The 16,223-nt window shown below is 40.9% G+C and overlaps 1 protein-coding gene, 2 long non-coding RNA genes and 1 other non-coding gene across 9 annotated transcripts in view; 2 read left to right on the forward strand and 2 right to left on the reverse strand.

Annotated features, from left to right (window-relative positions):
• Nucleotides 1-2,324, reverse strand: part of RAD51C (RAD51 paralog C) — a 31,268-nt gene extending 28,944 nt beyond the window's left edge. The window contains exon 1 of one of the 5 annotated variants that reach the window (XM_055577497.1): nucleotides 1,942-2,324. In XM_055577497.1, the coding sequence (XP_055433472.1) occupies nucleotides 1,942-2,272 (331 nt within the window). In that variant the 5' untranslated portion in view covers nucleotides 2,273-2,324. The remainder of the gene's footprint in view (nucleotides 1-1,941) is intronic. The other 4 variants (XM_055577493.1, XM_055577494.1, XM_055577495.1 and 1 more) reach the window with 4 other exon arrangements.
• A 268-nt stretch (nucleotides 2,325-2,592) lies between these two features.
• LOC129649733 (uncharacterized) overlaps nucleotides 2,593-16,223 on the forward strand; it is a 72,337-nt gene continuing 58,706 nt past the window's right edge. The window contains exon 1 of one of the 2 annotated variants that reach the window (XR_008713230.1): nucleotides 2,593-2,854. This is a non-coding gene — a long non-coding RNA (uncharacterized LOC129649733). The remainder of the gene's footprint in view (nucleotides 2,855-16,223) is intronic. The other variant, XR_008713229.1, reaches the window with a different exon arrangement.
• LOC129649734 (uncharacterized) lies at nucleotides 6,659-16,149 on the reverse strand. Its single transcript, XR_008713231.1, has 3 exons — nucleotides 15,655-16,149; nucleotides 12,345-12,472; nucleotides 6,659-7,431 (listed from the first exon to the last, which is right to left on the reverse strand). It is a non-coding gene; the product is annotated as an uncharacterized LOC129649734 (long non-coding RNA).
• Nucleotides 15,041-15,204, forward strand: LOC129651976 (U1 spliceosomal RNA). The gene has a single exon (XR_008714464.1). It is a non-coding gene; the product is annotated as a U1 spliceosomal RNA (small nuclear RNA).

Here is a 16,223-nt window from a genome sequence, read left to right on the forward strand (position 1 = left end):
GAATGTCTTGGTTGATCCGGTAAGGCTAAGTTGAAGGGCAAGTTTCTATCATCTATAGAAAGCTGTACGAGACAAGGGCACCTGTTTTCTGAAGGATTTGTACAAAGAATAGTCTCCTTTAAAAAAACTATCTAAACTCCCCCAATATATAAAGGTTGCTTAATACATTATGATTTCTCTATACTATGCAATTATTTCAGTGGTGGTAAAAGAAAATGTTCACAATATGTTTAGTTGTAAGCCAGTGATAAAACCATATATTGTAAAGCCAACTTTAAAAATATGTATCTGTTCTGTCCAGTAAAAGTGGGAAGTACATTGAAAAAAAATAAAATAAATAAACTTGTTCTCATAAGGTATACAAATTATTTTTTAGGAAATAATGAAAATTGCCTTTTTGCCTAAAACAAGATGCATATTTAAGAAGTGCATGTGTGTGTATTATTCACAGTGAAAATTTTTCATGAAAAATTCATGGATCACTGCAAACTGTTTAATAAGGAAAATTATCTGATGCACAAATAGTTCAAACACTTATGCTTCCTCAACTACACAACTTCATTCCTGACAACACGGCCTGAAAATGCAAAGTACAAAACAAGCTGCTTATAGAAGAAATAATTGTGAGGATGGTATCACTTATGAGTGTGATGTATCAGTGCTTAACTGGGTAAGGCTATGAACTATCAATCTGATGCCAACAAAAGACAAAAATGGTGGCCATTCTGGAGCGGTTAGGACTCTGCGCTCTCACTGCCAAGGGCGGGATTGAATCCCTGGTGGGGAAACTAAGATCCCACAAGCCCTGTGACCAAAAGAAAAAAAAAAAAAAAAAGACAATAATGGTGCTAAAGAAGTGAACATTCTATATAATCTAAGAGCCTTCACTCTGGATTTCTTAGGTCTGTCAATCCTGACTGCATCATGATGTAGTCACTATGCATAGGCAAGTTACTTTTTTATGCCTCACACTTTTCTTCTATAAAATGGGAATGAAGTACACATAAAACCTTGGTAGACTGCGGAAGCCATCCAAAATGCTCAGTAATTGTTAGCTATTACTATCATTTAGATTTGCTCAGGTAAAAACCAACCTGTTGAGAGAAAATGAGCCCATCAAAGGTTGAGGGATACAGTCTTCGGTGTAATATTTAAGACAAACATTAATACTGGATCTATAACATTTGTTTTCGAGTGGAGAGTTGAAACCTTATTTTCCATTGGTAAGGGTAAATGACTGTTCCATCTCAGTAACAGCTCTGCGCATACCGTAGTGTAAGGTGCACAGCGAGAGCAGAGGGACAGCAGTTTCGCTTCTGTTTACCCCACGGGGCAGTGGTTCCCATCAATTTATAATCTACAGGGTTCCGTACTATGAGGTTTGGGTTTTTTCCTCAGTGAATTACATGAAGAAAAGTGATGTCTTTTTTCTACTGCTTTCTCCAGGTTCTGGTGATTCTACTCCCTTTCTCTTAATTTATCTCATCCTACCACGAATCGTGCATTCCTTAAATTGAATCCCTGCCCCTTGGATTTTGGAACAGTGAAAACAGCCGTTTGAATTCCAATCCTGGCTGCACAACTTCCTAGCCCGCTCATAATCAAAAGTTACTTAGCTTCCCCTACCATCAGTTCCTTTCCAAACATATTGGATATAATAACCCACGTTAAATGGGTTCTTTTAAATGGGTAAATGAAAGATTCCTCGGAACTTTCAGCAGGCACTGGTGGACAAAGCAACTGGTGAATATTTCCAAGACCACAGTTCTAACCATTCAAAGTACTCTTAAGCGAAATCGAGGCGCTGTTTCGTGGTGTAAACCCGGCGGGAGGCGGCAGAAGACTCTGACCGAGATAGTGCTTAAGCCTGAAGACCGAACAGAGATGGAGGCGGCACCGACGGCGGCCAGCGTGCCTCAGCTTGTCGTCAGGAGTCGTTACCTTTGCTGAGCTCGGAGGGTTTCACCTCTAGGAGTTCCTCAGCAGTCTGGAAACCTGCAGACGCCAGCTTCACTCGCACGGCCGGGGACAGCGGCAAACTAACTAAATCCCGCTGCATTTTTTCAAACCACCTCCGCGCGCACTCGCGCGCTCCCAGAGCTCGCCGAGCCCGGACACCCGCGTCGGCCGCGCCCTGTGACGTCAGACGGAAGACGGAAGGGGAGGTGTCCGCGGCCTGGCTGCACGCGGCCTCGGGCTCTGGGGCTCTGAGGAACTCGGGTACATTTTGACTCACTTGTCCCGCTTCTTCCGTGATTCTTTCAACTCTCATTTAAAGTTTGCACATCAAGCGTATATCCTGACAGTAAAAAAAAAAAAAAAAGATGGATGGAGCCCGCAGGATGCAAAAAGCCCAGGCTCAGTTGGTCTTACCACATTTCTTCACCTCTGCCCTGACCCTCTGGGTGGAGGCCTCAGCGTTGTTAGCAGGAATGATCTCTCCGAATGGGAATTTCACACACACACACACACACACACACACACACACACACACACTGGCGTGTACACACACACACACACACACACACACACACACACACACACACACACACACACACACTGGCGTGTTACCGGTTTGGAGTCTGAACAGTCGAATAAAGATTAGCCCTAGGCCAGGGTGCCAGTGTTTTGGCTTTTCTTGCGGCCGTCCCCCGTTGCTAGGCCCCTCACCTTTCCCGCCCTCGCCCTCGGCCTCGCCCTCGCGAAGGATTGTGGGCCAGCCCCCCACAGCCGCGGGGCACGCTCGCCGCGCGATCCCCGCGCCCACCTACGGCTTCCCGCGAGTCAAGTCTGGAGCGTGGTGGTTTCTGAGACCGTTAGTTCTTCACAGCCTGCCCAGAAATTAACTGCAAAAGTAAGCGAGTCTTTGTCCCCCGAGTGGGCTGGACATGGGCTCCCCTGGTCGTCGAGAGGGAGGCGCCGGGTTACGCAAGAGCTCCTGTTCGGGTACAGGGTTTCGAAGGGACCGCTTACTGAAATAGAGAAGTTTGAGGAAATTGAGAGGCGGTTTGGAAGTTGGCTTAGGGAGTCTTCCCTTGCCTGCTGCTGCTGCTAAGTCGCTTCAGTCGTGTCCGACTCTCAGCGACCCCATGGACTGCATGCAGCCCACCAGGCTCCGCCGTCCATGAGATTTTCCAGGCAAGAGTACTGGAGTGGGATGCCATTGTCTTCTCCGCTTCCCTTGCCTAGGAGAGTATAATTTATTTAAGGGAGTAACTCATTCCTTACTTTTAGGGAAAAATTCTTAGCCTTGACTTTTCTTCCTAACTTAAAGGAATTCCCTAAATGTTACGAATCAGAGCCCTTTAAGTACGGAAGATCTAAGAAGGAAATGTGCTGACCACTTTAGCAAATCCTACGCATTTCCAATGCTCACAGCCATGCTGCGAGGAAAATAGGACTGGGACGGACTCATAGAGCATAATTTTCTTCAAGCTAAAGTTAAGACCTAGTACCTTTTTTTCTTAACAGAGCTACCTTCAAATAGTGAGGTAGCTCTTGGAGTGGCGGTGGCGGAAAAATTCGAGAAGTATTTGTTCCCCATTTAGTAGGGCAGGGAAAATCTGGTAGGACTAATCAAAATGCAGTTTATTTGCCACTCTACATGGCTTACCTTCTAGTATGATCCACATGTGCACATGCAGGGGGCATTACATAAATGTCCGCTGGGAGAATTCGGGCTTATGCTTATCAAGTAACCAGAGTCCTGGCTGAAGAGGAGATGGTGTTAACATATTCAGGGATAGCACTTCAGGTAGTTTGGTCAATTTCAGTGGAATCGGTTGTGTTTAGAATTTTTGTTAGCAGAATGGAGTTAAGAAACAAGTCCACTCTGTAGCCATTCTGTTATTTATTATTACCTTATTCGGAACATTGGGTTGGTATGGTAGTTATTATTTTCATCCTCATTCTTAAGATTTCTTTAATGCAGTTTGCTCGATAGTCAGGCTTTCAAACTGGTATCCTAAATTTTCCTGGAAGTATGTTATTATTTTCCATTGCGACGTGGGGTTACTTGATCTTGAGAATACTGTTAGCGCTGTATTTCCCTGGAGGTCCAGTCGTTGGGAATTCAGGATTCTACTGGGGCAGGGGGATGTGGGTGGTGGGGGTATGGGTTGGTTCCCCCATCAGAGAGGGGAAAAAAAATGCAGTATTTTTATGAAAAATCAAACTTGAGCTTTCGAGTCATACAAATTTGGGTTTGTATCACATCTTGGGAAATTACCAACTGAGACTTTAAGCAAGTTAGTTTCCTCACCTGCAAATGGAAATTAATAATATTTCATGGGGTTGTAGGAAAGATTAAATTAACATATAGAAACTAACCCAGAAAAGGTGCATAATCTTGTTTTTTTCTCCATTTAAAAATATTCTAACGTGTATACAGTTGAATAAAGCCTTATTGAACACCTAGTTCAGCAGAGTACTAATGGTGTGAGCCTCAAAAAAAAAAAAAAAAAATTCCTACAATTGTCAAGTGCCAAAGAAAAGTGCTTTTACATATTTTATTTTATTTCACTTGATCCTTATAGTAATCTTGTGAACAGTTTACCAAGGTCTCCATTTAAAATTTACTTGTTGAAGATTTGAATACTTAAGCAACATTAAATATTTAATCACTAGTTTTGTACAGAATGACATGGCAAATAAAAGAATCTATGCCTTCCTGGAGCCTTGTGTTTTATTCCCTAAGTCGTTGTCCCACTCTTGCAAACTCATGGACTGTAGTCCATCAGGCTCCTCTGTTCATGGGATTTCCCAGGGAAGAATACTGGAGTGGGTTGCCATTTCCTTCTCCAGGGGATAGTCCCAACCCAGGACTGAACCAGCATCTGTGTTCGTTCAATGTTGGCAGGCAGGTTCTTTACCACTGAGCCACCAGGAAAGCACCATGGAGCCTTAGTCAATCATTATTACTGAGTTGTGTTGCATTTCTGACTTGTTATCTAGATACAACTAAGTGTAGGAACGAGCTACCAAAATGCTGTCAATATTTACAATTGATCTAAGTAATCAAATACAGACACATTTTCATGCAGAATGGGGCTGTTTTCTAAAGATGTGGGAGAAGAATAATAATATTTGTTATAGCTGAGCAGTTTACTTTCTTTTAGCCTAAAAACATAGAACTTTTAAAACTGGTGACTTTGTGTGTTCAAGTGAATGAGAATAGGAAAGATAAATGAGTGCAGTTTGGACTAAGAAAAAATTCTGAATCAAAGTTCAGCTTTAGAGATGGTTGTGGTAAAGCTTCGCACAAGGCCTTGCACTTAATGGGAGCTCAAAATATTTGTTATCCACAAACTCTTGAGACATTATTTTCACTTGACTTCTGTGATCCCACACTGATTTCCTTCCTAGGCATCTGGCTTTTTTGTCTCCCTTACATTTTTATTCTTTGTAACTAGAGCAGGAAATGTTCCCATTCTTTTAAGGCCCCATAACTGACCTTTCACCCACTACGCTGTACTGTGCTCCCCTTTCTGGTTCTCTCCTTCTCTCTCTGCTATCTTATTCACATTCACAGTTCAGTGACTGTTTATATGCCGATAATTTGTAAATTTATTTTTCTAGCTCTAACCTGTTCTCTGACCTCCTGATGGAAATATCTAACTGCAGCACAATGCTAAATCTCCAACTCAGCCTATCTTAAACCTAACTCATTTTCTTCAGCACACCAAAAAATCTTTGACCTCTTCCTGCATTCCTTGCCTCTGTGAACTGAATATCCATCCTTCCATCTGCACAAACCAGAAACCTAGGAATCTTCCACACCTCCTCCCCTTTAACTCTCCACGTTCAATATAACCACAAACTCTTATAAATTTTCTCTCTAAAATATCTTGATTATGTTCATGTCTCCTTTCTTTTTTTTAAGCCAAGCTGTCACCATTTCTCTTAGAGGTACTGCAATAGCCCTTTCTTGAGTGAAATTCATTTTATGTAATTCCCTATTTTGCTCCTAGGATAAAACCAAATTTCTTAATAAGACAAAAAGTCTTGCATGTTCTGGCTTCTGTTTACATCTTTAGCTGTATCTTTTTCCTATCTCCCTTTTACTCTTTATACTCCAGCCATTCTGGCGTTAATTTCTTGTGGGTGCCATATCAGAACCTTTGCACATACCTCTCTGCTATACCCAGTTAACTACTATTTATCCTTCAAATCTTAGCATACATTGACCCCTTATCTGGCTTTGAACCTCTACTTCCAACAAACCCCCTCAAAACTAGATCAGATCCCCCTGCTAAGGATCTCATAGCACCAGATGTCTTTGTGTGATCATTTATTTAGCATATGTCCCCCCAACTAGAATGAGATTCAGTCAAATGGGGACCATGTGGATTTTACTCGTCGTTTTCCTAGAACCCCTAGCACCGTATATGGCTTATAGGAGTTGTTTAGTATATATTTGTTAAAAGAATGGATGATTAGATGACTGACCTGCTCCTCTCTCCCATTTTTTTTGTTTTGTACTCTAAAATAGGTGGAAAATATCTATGTGTTGGAAGTAGAAAACAAAATACAAAAAATATACTATAAAACTTATTCATAGACCTTTTTTATTATTTAAATATTTTAATTAAAGTATTATTGACTTACAGAATATAGCAAAGTGATTCAGTTATACATATTTTTTTTCAGATTCTTTTCCATTATACACTATGACAAGATAATTGAATATAGTTCCCTGTTGTTTAACTATTTTATATTTAGTAGTGTGTATCTGTTAATCCCAAATTCCTAATTTATCCCTCCCCACCACTTTTCTGCTTTGGTAACCATTACCTTGTTTTCTATGTCTGTGACCCCATTTCTGTTTCATAAATAAGTTCTTTTGTATCCAGTTTTTTAGATTCCACATATAAGTGATATTGTATGATATTCATCTTTATCTGATTTACTTCACTTAGTATGATAACCACAGGTCCATCCATGTTGTGCAAATGGCATTATTTCATTCTTTGTTATGGCTTTGTACTATTCCATTGTGTGAGTGTGTGTGTGTGTACACCAAGTCTTCTTTTTCCATTCATCTGTCGGTGGACATTAAGAGTACCTCCATGTCCCTAGATCTTTCCTTCACTTCTTGTTACTGAGTCAAACCTGGGTAAACTCACCATGCACAGTAAAGCAAGTCTACTGACACTGGGTTGTGCTGAAGGAAAGTACAGCATTTATTGCAAGGTCAAGCAAGGACTACGGGCAACTAATTCTCAGAAGACCCAGACTTCCCTGTGGGTTAACCACAGGGTGAGGGAGAGAGTTGTGTGGTACTTGATCAGCTCATGGATTTCATTCTCATTGGTTGGTGCTGAGGTAATTTGGAGTCAACATCATCAACCTTCTGGTTCCAACCTGTATGGAGTCTCTGTACTTGTGGTCAGAGTGCCGTTAACGTCTTCCACCTAGTGGGGGTGTCAGTATCTGCAAAACAACCCAAGGATATGGCTCGGAATATTATCTATAGCTCTTATGGCGGAACTACCTTAACTTTGTTTAATGGCTAAACTATTACTATTTTGTTTTGCCTGTTTTCCTTTCTTTCTGTGTTTTCTCACTTCTCATTAAATTTGCTCTTTGGAACTTAAAGAAGGCCTAGGAGGCTAAAGTTTTTCTACAGACAAAAAACAGGTGGGCTCTGTCCTGGGAAGGCCCCTTAGGGTCCTGCTCAGTTACAATTTCCCCCTTTTCTTTGATATTCCTGTCTTGAGTGGGAACAGGTACAGGAAAGGAAAGGGAATAAAGTTCTGGATTGAGAGGTTAATCATAAACTCAGCAGAGGAACTTGGTTTTAAGGGGGCGCAATTTCATTCAAAGATAATAATGTTAACATTTCAGTCTATTTTAATGTCCCTACAAATTCATATATTTTATTTGAGTTATGATGAAATTGTGAAGAAATGTATATATCTTATATGTCTTTTGTTTTTCACTTAATATTTTGTCAAAAATTTTCTCTGTATGATTAAAAACTATTTTAAAATTAAGTTTGGGACTTCCATGGAGGTCCAGTGGTTAAGACCGTGCTTCTAACTGCAGGGGGCATGGGTTTGATCCCTGGTCAGAAGCTAAGATCCCACATGCCACATGGCAGTGGCCCCCCCAAAAAATTAAGTTTAATGGTTGGATACTATTCTGTCTTGAGGCCCATCTTTCTAATCAGTGGCCTATAATTGGACAGTTATTAATAACTGAAATTATTTCCAGTTTTTTTACTGTGATGAAGTAGTGTGTGCTTTGGAGCTTACTTGTTCAAGCATGCCCATCTGGGCTCTTGAGCTTGCTTGTGCCCTTTCTCTCAATACATTTCTGGTAGTAGAATTCCTAGGTCAAAAAGCACACACATTTTCATTTTGAATCTTCTTTTTTTTTGAACCCCAAGGCACGTTAGTGGAAGCTCTGAGTCCTGACCATTGGACGGCCAGGGAATTCCCCATTTTGAAACTTCTCGCCAAGCGTTTGGACCACTTAGAGTCCTATTGACAGTATATGGGAACTGGTTTCCCAGCCCCCACCCTGGCATTGGCCTTTGTATGTAGTGTGTATATGTGCTTAGTCGTGTCCCAGTCTTTGAGGCTCCAAAGACTAGCCAGACAGGCTTCTCTGTCCATGGAATTTTCAAGGCAAGAACACTGGACTGGGTTGCCATTTCCTACTCCAGGGAAATCTTCCCAACCCAGGGATTGAACCCTCAACTCTTGTGTCTCCTGCATTGGTAGACGGGTTCTTTACCACTAGTGCCACCTGGGAAGCCCAGTACTAGCCTTTCAGATCAGATCAGATCAGATCAGTTGCTCAGTCGTATCCAACTCTTTGCGACCCCATAAATCGCAGCAGGCCAGGCCTCGCTGTCCATCACCAACTCCCGGAGTTCACTCAGACTTACATCCATCGAGTCAGTGATGCCATTCAGCCATCTCATCCTCTGTCGTCTCCTTCTCCTCTTGCCCCCAGTCCCTCCCAGCATCAGAGTCTTTTCCAATGAGTCAACTCTTGGCATGAGGTGGCCAAAGTACTGGAGTTTCAGCTTTAGCATCATTCCTTCCAAAGAAATCCCAGGGCTGATCTCCTTCAGAATGGACTGGTTGGATCTTCTTGCAGTCCAAGGCACTCTCAAGAGTCTTCTCCAACACCACAGTTCAAAAGCATCAATTCTTTGGCGCTCAGCCTTCTTCACAGTCCAACTCTCACATCCATACATGACCACAGGAAAAACCATAGCGTTAACTAGACGAAACTTTGTTGGCAAAGTAATGTCTCTGCTTTTGAATATGCTCTCTAGGTTGGTCATAACTTTCCTTTCAAGGAGTAAGCGTCTTTTAATTTCATGGCTGCAGTCACCATCTGTAGTGATTTTGGAGCCCAGAAAAATAAAGTCCGACACTGTTTCCACTGTTTCCCCATCTATTTCCCATGAAGTGATGGGACCAGATGCCATGATCTTCGTTTTCTGAATGTTGAGCTTGAAGCCAACTTTTTCACTCTCCACTTTCACTTTCTTCAAGAGGCTTTTTAGTTCCTCTTCACTTTCTGCCATAAGGGTGGTGTCATCTGCATATCTGAGGTTATTGATATTTCTCCTGGCAATCTTGATTCCAGCTTGTGTTTCTTCCAGTCCAGCGTTTCTCATGATGTACTCTGCATATAAGTTAAATAAACAGGGTGACAATATACAGCCTTAACGTGCTCCTTTTCCTATTTGGAACAAGTTTGTTGTTCCATGTCCAGTTCTAACTGTTGCTTCCTGAGCTGCATACAGATTTCTCAACAGGCAGATCAGGTGGTCTGGTATTCCCATCTCTTTCAGAATTTTTCACAGTTTATTGTGATCCACACAGTCAAAGGCTTTGGCATAGTCAATAAAGCAGAAATAGATGTTTTTCTGGGACTCTCTTGCTTTCTCGATGATCCAGCGGATGTTGGCAATTTGATCTCTGGTTCCTCTGCCTTTTCTAAAACCAGCTCGAACATCAGGAAGTTCACGGTTCACATATTGCTGAAGCCTGGCTTGGAGAATTTTGAGCATTACTTGACTAGCGTATGAGATGAGTGTAATTGTGCGGTAGTTTGAGCATTCTTTGGCATTGCCTTTTTTTGGGATTGGAATGAAAACGGACCTTTTCCAGTCCTGTGGCCACTGCTGAGTTTTCCAAATTGGCTGGCATATTGAGTGCAGCACTTTCACAGCATCACGTTTCAGGATTTGGAATAGCTTAACTGGAATTCTATCACCTCCACTCGCTTTGTTCGTAGTGATGCTTTCTAAGGCCCACTTGACTTCACATTCCAGGATGTCTGGCTCTAGGTCAGTGATCACACCATCGTGATTATCTGGGTCGTGAAGATCTTTTTTGTACAGTTAGCAGTCTTTAAATGGTTGGTTGGTTTTTTTTTTAATTGAGGTATAATTGACTTTAAATGGCTATTATCATTTATTATGACTAAGAGAGGTTAAAGATCTTTTCATATAACTTTATTGGCCAAGTGTATTTTATTATTGCAACTATCCCATTATATCCTTCACCCACTTTTTATTTTTAATGGTGGTGAAATATACATAATTTAAAATTTACCATCTTTGGGAATTCCCTGGCAGTTCAGTGGTTAGGACTTGGTACTTTCATTGCAGTTGCCTGGGTTCAATCCCTGGCCAGGGAACTAAGATCCCGAAAGCTGTGTGACGTGGTCAAAAGAAATTTACCATCTTAACCATCTTTAAGTGTAAGTTTAAGTAGTGTTAATTATATTCACAGTGTTGTGCAACTTATGTCCACAACTTTTTTATCTTGCATACCTGAAACTCTGTACCCTTTGAACAACTCACCATTTTTCATTTCCTTATACAAATGGAATCATATAGAATTTATCTTTTTGTGCCTGATTTATTTCACTTAATATATAATTTTTTCAAGGTATAATACACTCATGTTATAGCATCTATCAGAATTTCTTTCCTTCTTAAGGTTGAACAACATTCCATTGTATATATTTACATTCATCTGTAGATAGACACTTGAGTTGCTACTACCTCTTGGCTATTGTAATACTGCTAGGAACATGGGTGCATGTTCCTTTCTCACTTTTTAACTAGGCTACTTTTAATTTAAAATATGTATTTGTTTTTATTATCAGAAATGATAACTAACATTTATTATGGTAGGCCCAGCATTCTGCTCAGTTTTGTCTGGCATTAAAACCCAAAATTCTTTAGCTGCCAACTCTCTCATATGCATATTCTATTATACCGGCTATTTACCTAATCACTACATTGCAGATATTTTCCCACTTTGTCACATGTATTTAGACTTTATGAGGTTTTCTACTTTATTGATGTTATGTATATGCAAAGTTTATATTTGATTCTTACTTTGGTAACATGCTTAGAAAGTCTTTTCTTGTTAGTTCCGTAGTGGTTCAGTGGTTAGGACTCCACTGCAGGTGGCACTGGGAACTAAGATCCCCCAAGCCCTTTGGCAAGGCCAAAAAGAAGTCTTTATTTTCTTCAAAATTATTATAAACATGATCATCTGTATTTTTTACATATGGTTTATGATTTATTGAATATTTTAATCTATCTGATTTTTCTTTTTAATGTAGGAGAAAGAAAGCATTTTTTTCCCTTCTCTCCAGTGGTAAGAAGTTTTCTAAATAATTTTTATAAGGCAATTGATCTTTTCCCCCACCTATATGAAATGCTGTCTTTATCATATGCTTTTTTTTTTTCGGCCGGGCAAAGCAGTTTGTAGGATCTGAGTTTCTCAAAGCTTTGCCCCCTGCAATGGAAGGGTGGATTTTTAACCACTGGACTGCAGAGGAAGTCCCTAACATACTTTTATATATGTAGGTCCTCTATACCTGGTATAAAACTTATTTGGTTATTGCGTACTGTTCTTTTATTTACTTATTTTTGGCTGCACTGAGTCTTCGTTGCTGTGTGGGCTTTCTCTAGTTGCTGCCAGTGGGGGCATTTATTTTTGTTCATAAATGAGATTAATCTGCGAGATGATTACATCTACTTTGGTTTTGGCAACAAAGTTTTTCAACATTTGTAAAATGAACTAAAGCTTCTCTACTTTTTCTGGCTAACTTATGTTTGTATTTAATATAAACTTATGTAAGTATTTCCTTGTATTTTTCTAAGGAATGTTGTGGCTTTCCTCAAAGGATGTTAAACTTCACAGGGCTTCTGTGAGGATGTAGCATTAATGTTTTAACCTGCTTGAGCTATAAGAGCATGAAAGACAGTCATGCTTTTGCCCTAAGGCAGATTGCCTTGGACATATATTTTGATAACTGGGCCAAAAACAATGAAGTTCCCATGAAATAGTGAAACTAACCTTGTGAAGGGCTCTGTGTTATTTAAGAAAGCACCACTAGGCAACTCCCTGACGGTCCAGTGGTTAGAACTTGGCGCTTTCACTGTTGAGGGCTCAGGTTTGATCTAGGGAGGTAAGATCCAACAAGCCTCATGGTCAAAAAAGAAAAGATAAAAAGAAAACACTATTAGTAACTACTTACAGTAGCAAACACCTGGAAACAATCCAAGTGCCCATCAACAGATGATTGGTTTCAGATGTGGAATGTGTATATATATATACACACACACACAATGGAATATCACTGTCATAAAAAAGAATGAAATATTACCTTTTATAGTAATGTGAACGGACCTAGAGAATATCATACTATGTGAAGTAAAAGACAAATACTATATGATATCACATATATGAAATCTAAAAAATAATACAAATGAATCTATATAAAAAAACAGAAGCAGAGTCAGCCAGAAAACAAACTTATGGTTACCAAAGGGGAAATGGAGGTGGGAAGGGATAAATTAGTAGTATGGGATTAACAGATATAAACTACTATACATAAAACAGATAAGCATTAAGGGCTTAGTATATAACACACAGAACTAAATTCAATATCTTGTAACAACCTATAGTGGAAAAAAAAATCTGAAAAAAAAAATTACTGAATCACTTTGCTGTACACCCACAAGTGACACAGTATTGTAAATCAGCTATATCTTACAAATAAAAAGAAGGCATTGCTAGTCACAAATCTTCTGAAAATGGCATTTTGAATTTAAAAGTTGTTTGGTGATAATAGTAGTCTAGTTCACAGATACCATTTTCCCCTTACAAGTGTGGTTCCCAGCCAGATTTCAGGATCTCTAACTTTAGAAAAAAAATTATTAATCTTTTGGTTGCGCTGGGTTTCTGTTGCTGTGTGTGGGCTTTCTCTAGTTTCCGTGAGCGGGGGCTACTCGTTGTGGAGTCGTCTCTTGTTGCGGAGCACAGGTTGTAGGGTGTGTGCGCTTCAGTAATTGTGGCACACTGGCTTAGTTGCCCCTCGGCCTGTGGAATCATCCCAGACCCGGGATCAAACTTGTGTCTCCTGAATTGGCAGGAGGATCCTTAAACACTGGACTACCAGGGAAGCCCCAAGATAGCTAACTTTTATTTCACAGACACGCAAAATGTTTCTAGATTACATATGCAGGTATGTATATATGAGTATATATTTTATATATGCATTACATATAATAGTTCTTTCTTTGGGGGGAGTTTATAAAAATCAAACTGATAGGGTGTCAAAGGTCAGACTTTAGACTTCATGATCTCCCTCTTCCACCCCAGTATTTATTCCTCTCTCTCCATCTCATTTACCTCTGTTCTCAGTGATTGCTTGTTAATTTTTAATAGAATTTTTACAAATAGCATTACTTCTTCCTGTTTTAACGATATAAAGCTTGGGAATTCCCTGGTGGTCCAGTGGTTAGGACTCCATGCTTTCACTGCTGTGGGCCTGTGTTCAATCTGTAGTGGAGGAACTAAGATCCTGCAAGCAGCCCAGTGTGGCCAGAAAAAAAAAAAAAAAAGATACAAAAGCTGGCTGATTTATGTTGGTGGAGGAGACAAAATTAGAAGAGTCCTTCTGTAAGATAAAAATGTGAGAAATAGGTTGGTTCTAGTGTGATCTTGGGCAACTGAAGAATAGTTAAACATGGGAACTCCAGTTCTAACATACACTGAGGCAGAAAGAAGAGGACTAAGAAGTCTGATGATATTAATTATGTGAACATGTAATACATGAAGTACTAACCGCTGCCTAAAATGGGATTTGCCCTTTTCAGAGGGTCTGAGATAGTCTTGGAGAGGTCAGGAATTTCTTGTAGGATGGGTTGAATCTCTAGTAGTCTTGTGGATTTCAGACACCCATGAAAAAGCAAAAGAATGACCCTGTGCTTATAGTGTTGAGCACAAGAGAGTTTAAGGATAAGTCAAAACACAACTTAGTCTCGATTAGGAGAGGAGACACTCTTGATCACAAAAGTGATTTCCAATGGTGAGGATGATCACATTCCAGCTAATGGACCCCTACAACTTACCCAAATATCTGCTGTAGGAGGGGTTACTGCAAGAGCTTTCCACTAACTCAGTTCAAAATTAGTATTTGTGCAGCTATTCTTGTAAGGGTGATCATTTGCCCCACATTTGAAAAAGAGCTTATTTTGTACTTGTGCTCGAAGCTTTGAACGCTCAAGTTATTTGCAGCTCTAACTACATCGACTGAATTTTCAAACGTACTTTTACCAAATTTCATCTTTCAGACTTGCTATTTCTGTTGCGCCATAACGGCTTGCTGAACTACGCCAGAATCACAGCGAGGCCATTAGCTCCAAGCCCTTGAAAGAAAGAACGAATTTCTTACTTTTATATCTGTAGAGTCTTTGCCTTTAAATTTCATTCCAGTAACTATAAAAAGGACACGCTAAAATGAGATCAGCAAAAGGGGTGTGGAACATGCAGATGAGCGCAGTGACTGCCGTAATGCTTACACTAGGCATTTATTTCCTATGATTTGGCAATATTGAGATCTACAAAGTATTCCTTCTTTGTAATTATAGTTTGAAGGCTTAATTCCAGAAATGGGGGTAGAGGTTTGTAAAATGCACAAGAAAAGTGACCGTCTCTTTAGAGTGATTAGAATATGTGGGTGACATGGCAGAGGCCGATAACAACTCATACTTACCTGGCAGGGGAGATACCATGATCACGAAGGTGGTTTTCCCAGGGCGAGGCTTATCCATTGCACTCCGGATGTGCTGACCCCTGCGATTTCCCCAAATGTGGGAAACTCGACTGCATAATTTGTGGTAGTGGGGGACTGCGTTCGCGCTTTCCCCTGATATGACTTGTTTAAGAAAAGGCAGTAGATTGACATTTTCTTTTGTTTGTTGCTAGTGGTGACTGTTGTGAGTTGACGGTGTAAATCCCATTTTTAAACTATGGAAATGAGTTAGGCTCCCTTAAGGGGCTGCTGCTGCTGCTGCTAAGTCGCTTCAGTCGTGTCCGACTTTGTGCGACCCCATAGACGGCAGCCCACCAAGGTCCCCCGTCCCTGGGATTCTCCAGGCAAGAACACTGCAGTGGGTTGCCATTTCCTTCTCCAGTGCATAAAAGTGAAAGTGAAGTTGCTCAGTCGTGTCCGACTCCTAGCAACCCCATGGACTGCAGCCTACCAGGCTCCTCCATCCATGGGATTTTCCAGGCAAGAGTACTGGAGTGGGGTGCCATTGCTTTCTTCCCTTCCCTTAAGGGGCTATGATTATCTTTTTCTTCTGTTATGGTTACTTACAGGATTTTTGGTATTTCGGTTTTCCTTTCTCTGAGCCGGAGGATCCTTTTATGACCTTTTGTTTCTTCACGAGTAGGTATAGAGAGAACCTCTTGAAAGCAACCTGTCCTTGCTTTGTGGTCCGTTTCTCCACTTTCAGGTGGCTTCCCTGGTGGCTCAGACGGTAAAGTGTCTGCCCGTAATGCGGGAGACTCGGGTTCGATCCTTGGGTCGGGAATATCCCCTGGAGAAGCAAATGGCAACCCACTCCAGTACTCTTGCCTGGAAATTCCACGGGCAGAGGAGCCTTGAAAGCTACAGTCCACGGGGTCGCAAAGAGTCGGACACGACTGAGCCACTTCACCTCTCCATTTTCAAAGCCACCAGTTTAGTGTCAGTTGATAATGTAACTCCTCTCCATAAGAGCCTTTAGATTACATTAGGCGCACCTGGATAATTCGGACTGTTCCCGCCCCACCCAGTCTCAAAGCTAATCGCATCCCTACAATCTGTTCTGTCACAAAGGTGGGTCATATTCCCGGGCCCGGGGATTAGGCCCCGGGCGCCTCCGTGTTTGTCAGTCAGCCTAT

The sequence above is a fragment of the Bubalus kerabau genome, chromosome 4 (genome assembly GCF_029407905.1).
Source record: "Bubalus kerabau isolate K-KA32 ecotype Philippines breed swamp buffalo chromosome 4, PCC_UOA_SB_1v2, whole genome shotgun sequence".
NCBI lineage: Eukaryota > Metazoa > Chordata > Mammalia > Artiodactyla > Bovidae > Bubalus > Bubalus kerabau.